The sequence below is a fragment of the Perna viridis genome, chromosome 5, assembly GCF_037379345.1.
Source record: "Perna viridis isolate PV_CMFRI_1.1 ecotype Kerala chromosome 5, ASM3737934v1, whole genome shotgun sequence".
Classification (NCBI taxonomy): Eukaryota; Metazoa; Mollusca; class Bivalvia; order Mytilida; family Mytilidae; genus Perna; species Perna viridis.
In genome coordinates, this window is record NC_142449.1 from 41,972,554 (window position 1) to 41,979,496 (window position 6,943).

Below are 6,943 nucleotides of genomic sequence, written 5' to 3' on the forward strand. Positions count from 1 at the left end.
TAACGGCCTTCTCGCGCTATATTTAATTGTAGGAGCAAAGTGCTAAGGAATAAAAAAAGACTAATGGTTATCTGTCAATCGCCTGTCAGAAATTAAAACGATTCAAATATAAAAAGAATATGCAACAAACAAAGTTCATTCTGAAGTTGTTTCAACGAATAAGTCTCAATTGTATCACCAATTTACTGACCCAAACATAAAGCCCCGCGGATATAAAGGTATTAGATCATTATACAGGAATAATGACGTATAATGTGAAATTAGCCCCCTATTCTTTGCTAAAATAATTATTTTAAGATACCAGAAGAAAACTTTAATTATAAACAGGGATTTTTTTTTCTAAAATTATATATGAGCTTCATCCATATTTCTTCTTCCCCATCATCTTTTTTTTATTTTTGAATTACTTCAAATGTTCTTTTAATATATTGTTATTCAAAAAGATGTTCCTATCCTTACAATATTCCATTTATCATGGTAGAAGAAACTATCAGTCGGCTGTACAAACTTCGCATCATCATTCGATATATCTTCAGTAACACAGCATACAGGACCATGGTCCTTAGCAGAAATCCATACATCGAAATTATACACGTCATATTTTCTTATATGGCATATGTAGCCACAATTTATGTACTCAACATATGCATATTAACTAAATTGAAATTCCTGACACTTAACCTTCAATTATTTAATAGATTTTACCTAAATTTTTATCTCAATTGAACACCAATTTGGTCTTACATATTGTGCAACACATGGTATTTTAATGACAATTCAAGCTAGTTTTTTTATGTTAGAAACTTAATAATCCATATGTATATAAAAATATATGTATATATCAAAATGGACCATGTCTGCATAAAGTGTGAATATTGACATTATTCGACTAACTGAAAAGTAAGTACTTACAAATAATATATTCATTACTTGTAGTTTAACACAAGACATATTAATGTAGATTGTACAAAATATTGAAGCTATACTACAATTTTGAAATTCCATTGTTATGCGTGCGGTATCACAAATAATAAATTCATAGGTAATTGCGAAGTTATATGATTTTAATCCAAAGAAAGTGCCGTTAATAATATCTACCTTGATGTCTAAAAAATGTTTGGTTGAAAACAATAAACAAAACAATTAGATATTTCATTCAAAACATTTGACTTTTTTATTCAATTACAACATTATTTAAGTTTTAGACACCACTGTATGATTGATGCCATTGTACTGACTTTGTACGCCGAGAACTGAATTCATTGATTTAGACAAAAATAAAAACTCATGCAAATTCGACATTACTGAAGTTAAGAACATTTAATCCAAATTTTGCAAAACATTTTCGCACTTTCTTTGTCTTTTGAAGTTTGAAAAATACTGACATAACTTTAAAGTTTATGTTCGTATTTTCTATCAAAAATAAAATACCTAGACCTCTCACTTGAATTCCTAATCTATGGCACCTGTAAACAATTGACAGACTGATTTAAGTGCATTTTATACATGTGCTCATGATTTTACTTTATAGTATAACATTACCGAATACTGATTCGTTTTTAATCAAGTAAAGTCCAAAATAAATCTGACAAAATAGATTTTACATCACTGGAGTAGCTGACACAATAAATCACGATGAAACTTGGAAAAAAAAGTTTTTTTTTAAATTTTAAATTCTGATGCAAAATAAAATTAATGCATCCTTAATACACATTGCTTATAAGGAATTCGAATAATACAAACAAATATCATTATTATTATCACGAATGCCTTAGTCATGTGGTTATTTCACATGATCGTTGATCTCTCGATTCATTTGGAAAGCTCCCATATTCAATATTGTTTGTTTTACATATATATTCAAGTCTTTCTTTTGATACAAATATGGAGTTTTTACGATTAAGGTGATGTACCTTTGAACCGAATGAAAAATGTAATGTAATCTGAAAATCAATCTTATTGTTACTACCAATTTCTCCTCAGATTTTGATCATTATTTTATTATTATGAGCATGCAATGTTTTGAATATTTTCATTATCACAGGAAAATGAAGTCAATAGCCTTTTCCATCATAATGATTGTTCTTCATATACACCCGACAATAGAAAGTTCTTTCTTTGAGATTAAAGGCTTTGACGAATTTGTAGCGTTACAATCGAGAGTATATAATCTAGATCGATATATAGGAGAAGCTGCACGAATTAAAAAACAATTGGAACGGGAGTTGGAAAACCGTAAAGGTATGTTGTATTTTAAAAGTATGAAAGTATCTTCGGGCTGCTTCTATTTAAAAAATCACAATATTTGATCATATATCCATATTATTGTAATCTAAAAAATGAATGTTATTCGATGATGAGAAAAATGCATTAAGAGTCTTCCTACAGCCATGTATTTCCTAACTTTTTTAAGGCTGCGTCAAAAAGAGGCCAGATTTGTTCAACGTGCCATAGTTTCCCTTTTGGTTCTCGTCTACTCCGGATTTGACTTTTCAGCAGCTCGGCGGATGTTTCTAGAAAAGCACCGGCTAGAGTATTGATTCCCTTGAATACATTGTCATTGTGCAAATAAAAATGCATGTACCAAACATAGAAGACAAGTTGATATAGTAAATATAATTAAAATGGTTGAAAAAAAAAATCGAAGGAAAAAATTATCTAAGCTTCAACTGATGCCATTTTCTTCCAAATATGCACAAATATTATATACCTGAAATAGATAATATAAAAAAGACAGACCTTTAGGTGGTTAGAAAAATAATAATTGTTGAATTTGTAGAATTTTCGATAGTTATTACATAATTACAAAATATGGTATTATTATATCACAACTAACGACTTACTTAACACGTGCTGATTCTTAATCATGAACGATATTCCGATGTAATGTGTTTTATTAATTCGATATTATTTCGATATTAATATGGCATTTGCTATGATGAAACCTTTTGACAGAAAAATAATATGTGATTTATCTTATTCAAATTAACATAATAAGTCTTAATATATATTATCACTAGGAAAGGTGGCATTCACAGTAGTTCTGACAAACCCATTTACAATGAATAAATATGGTGCTGTTTTGAAGTTCAATAAAATTTTAATTAACCGAGGATCTGGATATAATGAGCACACAGGGATATTTACGGCGCCTCGCTCAGGACTTTATCAGTTCTCAGTGACAATAATGTCAGTAAATGGGAAATCTCTCAGCGTAGCTTTCTACAAGAACGAAAGAAAACAGTTGACTCTTTATGCAACCACTACGCATGGATCACAAACAGCAAATCCAGTGCTGTTAATGAAAAAAGGTGAAAGCATTTCGGTCAGAAATGAGTATGGTGGATATTCATACGTGCATGGTTATTCTTATACGTACATGTCTGGTTTTTATATTGATGAAGCAAGTCAATCCTCGTTCCCTGGTAAATAGACATATTCAATGTTTATGTCTTTTGTTACGAATGTGTCAACTTTCCTAATTGTACTATTAAATTGTTTAAACTTGACTTGATTATGATACCTTCGTGTTAAAAATCATATCCATACTAAGAACAGTAACGAACAGAACTAGCTTTTACAATTTAGCATTTCGAATTACAAATAGTTATTGCAAAATTGTTTTTTTTCCCACTGAAATTGACGATGATGAATTGTTAGCTAGTTGACTGATTTCATTCGATATATACATGTATGACACTTTAAATTGAAGAACAACAGAACGTTTAAAAGGGTTATTGTCAATAGAGGCCTGCTCCAGACCAAGTTTTAATTTTCATTATTATTTTTTTTTGTTAATTAAACTAGGTTGACACCACAGAATGGTCTAGCAAATAAAAATATTTCTTTGAATATGACGCCCTGTCCGAACAAGGTACATCTCCTAATTTAAAGCTATGATGTCTTCAGATTTTGATATAGTTGCATACAAACAACAGCTTTATATGTTAAGAGAACACAATCCCGTCGTTTTTATGTGGTCAAATTAATAAGAAATAAAATCAAACATATTTCTGTAGGAGAAATCCGGAGGAAGTATATAAAACATTTCCAGACGACGGGTAACTAGAGTGTGTGTTCAGAAATTTCGTTGTTCATTTGATGATACATAAGTGTCAATATTGTATATGAAGCATTTTGCATATCGACAAGAATTCGTAGAAAAATTAGTTTTAGCTGTCATGGTTAATTTTAATAAAGACACTTTGCTGAGCCAAGAAACTTGAATTCCAACTAGAAATTAAGGTACTTGTGTTAACATTCACATGTTACAAAAAAACGTAGTAATAACTTGCAGGTGTGATGCATTACTTACCCCCTCCCCCATTGCAAATGCTGACTGTTTAAATACCCTGTGACTAATCAAAGATCAATCGCAAAGTATGATTTGCATGCAATAGAACTGTACATGTAGAAGTTAACTAAGTACTGCGTGTGCTGGTGGTAGAAAGACCCTATGACTAATTAAAGATTAACAGGTTTCGTCGTCCCTTGTTTAACGATAAATCAATTTAATTAAACGAACATATTTTCTATTTTACGGATCTTATTCGGGTCTGGCGACGTCATTGTTTGATATTTTGTTCAACATTTCTATAACGATTTCACTTGGATAACGGTCTTTTTGAAACTATCAAAATAATCCATAAATTACAAAAGCATTACAACCATCCATCATCCAAGACGATGAAAACCCATTAGAGAAAGAACCAGGCACCCCACAAGTACCAACAAATTGCAATAGAGGTAATCGAGGTCGGCAAACTTCAAGAAGGCAAAAGGTGTGTTCACGCAGACCCGCCCGATGTCATTATATCGCAATGAAATACAAACTCAGCACGTTAGGAACTCTCAATTGATTATTATAAACAATGCACTAAACGCTCATTAAAAACGAGAGAATCATCTGAATCTACCGGAGTGCTAACAAAAAATACCAGTTGCTCGATCCCTGGTTTTCCGAGCTCGGCAAATCCAGGCTTACAACACTCAAAGTGCTTATCGATTGTCAGTTTCACATGACCTAGTTATGAACATAGCCTAAGACTATATCCCGAACGAAGAAAAATCAAGAGCAACAGAGAGCGTCAACATCTCACGACGATGTCTACGACTGACTCGGCTGACCATGAAAAGTAATCAAGGGAACCCAGATTCAAGCGGAAATCACAATAATTTAATCCACTGAAAAAAAAACAGACATAGGAAACAGGCGAACACACCAATGAACATAAACTTATCGAAATAACACATTCAAGGTAACAAAAATAAATTACCTCACTTCTGCCATGGTGACAGTAACGAACAAAAAACAGATAACGAATCACAATCAAGAAAATAATGGTAGGTTTACGTTTCAAACTAACGCTTCTAGTTCAAATTCATTGATACAGAGGCCACATGCTCTTGAACTGATAAAAAGAGTTTTTGACCCTAATTCTTGAAATATTCCAAGAAATCTAAAGAAGACAGTTTAGAATGAAGACTTCATAGATTTGAGCTTAATGTTAAAATCAAACCAGAGCGTAAATAATGAGCTTAATCTTGACGGAGAACTTGCTATAAAAGAAGGTGTTCTGTCAGTTGTGCAACAGAAAACATACACAATCAAAATCATACATTCTTGGTCAACAGCAATCGTGAATTTGTTAATTATGCGCATTTAATTAGCCTGGCAGCATCAAGAGGCTGTTCAAATGGTTGGGTAATGTGCGATGAACAATTTAAGCTGAAGCAAGTTCGTTCAACGTCAACCTCCTGGGGGTAGTGGATATGGCATTATAAGTGATATGCGTTTAAACGCCTAATTATAATACTCTGTGAGTATCAATCAAGGTCAAGTTTGGGATAGAAACAATCAAAAGCAATTGTCAAATATACTAAAAGTCAATGTCAAATAGGGGACGAGACCAAGCTCATTCAGCCCCATAGGAATATGAACATGTAAATTCGCCTAGGAGTTACCAGAAAACTATATATTGTAAACTCTACAACAGAAGGGTGTTTTTTTTGTAATATCATAATAGATGTAAATTTGCACAAACATGCCAAGTCCATAACATAGCAAATATACATCAGTGTTTTGAGACATCTTGAGACATAAAAACACATGTATTGAGACATAAGTAGAACGTCTTGAGACATGGTTTCGATTCTTTTGTGTCTTGAGATGTCCAAAACTCATGTCTTGAAGACATCCCTGGAATCAAAAATGTCTCCGAGAAGCACGAATTCCGGCCTTGAAGACATAATGTCAAAAAATGATTAGGAGCCACCAAAATAGATCTTAAACTTACTTCAGTGAATAGGACTATGCCATGTCTTGAAGACATGTCTTGTAGACAAACGTCTTGAAGACATGTCTTGTAGACAAACGTCTTGAAGACACGGCAAGTTCGTATTGCAGACGTTTCTTCAAGATGCATTGAAAGAAAAACAATAATCCATTTCTTAAGCCGTGTTGCAGATAAGGAAAATTTTTCACACACTTCGGAAGTAACGATTGAGAAAAAGATTTCACGTGTTCATGATTTTATTTTTGCCATTTCAATTTGATTTATGGACTGTAGACAGCTGCTCATATGATCCTCTAGTAAGTTTTTCAAACTTGAACCATGATGAAATTATTTGGCCACTTGATGAAAGAGTAATCAAGGGAACCAAGATTATAGCGGTAATCAAAAGAATGCAATCCAGGGACAAAGACCAGAAATGGAAAACAGACATACACAACAAAGGACATAAAGGACATAAAGTTATTAAAATCATACACACAAAGTAACAAAAGCAAAAGAGCGACTCGGACTCCACTAAAAACTAGGAACATGGACCAGGTGCTGCGGTAGCGTCCTCTGGTTTTCTAAAAACACCCGCCGAGTTACTCATAAAAAGACAAGTCCGGGGTAGACAAACGAGGAAAGAAAAACTATGACCCGTTGAATAC

The 6,943-nt window shown here is 32.7% G+C and overlaps 1 protein-coding gene across 1 annotated transcript; it reads left to right on the top strand.

Moving 5' to 3' along the window:
* The first annotated feature begins 799 nt into the window (after positions 1–799).
* Positions 800–3,567, top strand: LOC148617772 (heavy metal-binding protein HIP-like). Its single transcript, XM_088581643.1, has 3 exons — positions 800–900; positions 2,045–2,241; positions 3,021–3,567. Exons 2-3 carry the CDS (start codon positions 2,049–2,051, stop codon positions 3,431–3,433), a joined length of 606 nt encoding a protein of 201 aa, XP_088437769.1. The 5' UTR covers positions 800–900; positions 2,045–2,048; the 3' UTR covers positions 3,434–3,567.
* The last annotated feature ends 3,376 nt before the right edge of the window (positions 3,568–6,943 follow it).

Coding starts and splice junctions, on each gene's coding strand:
- LOC148617772 (XM_088581643.1), top strand. CDS start 2,049: ATGAAGTCAATAGCCTTTTCCATCATAATGATTGTTCTTCATATACAC. Junction 2,242..3,020: donor GGAGTTGGAAAACCGTAAAG/GTATGTTGTATT, acceptor TATTATCACTAG/GAAAGGTGGCATTCACAGTA.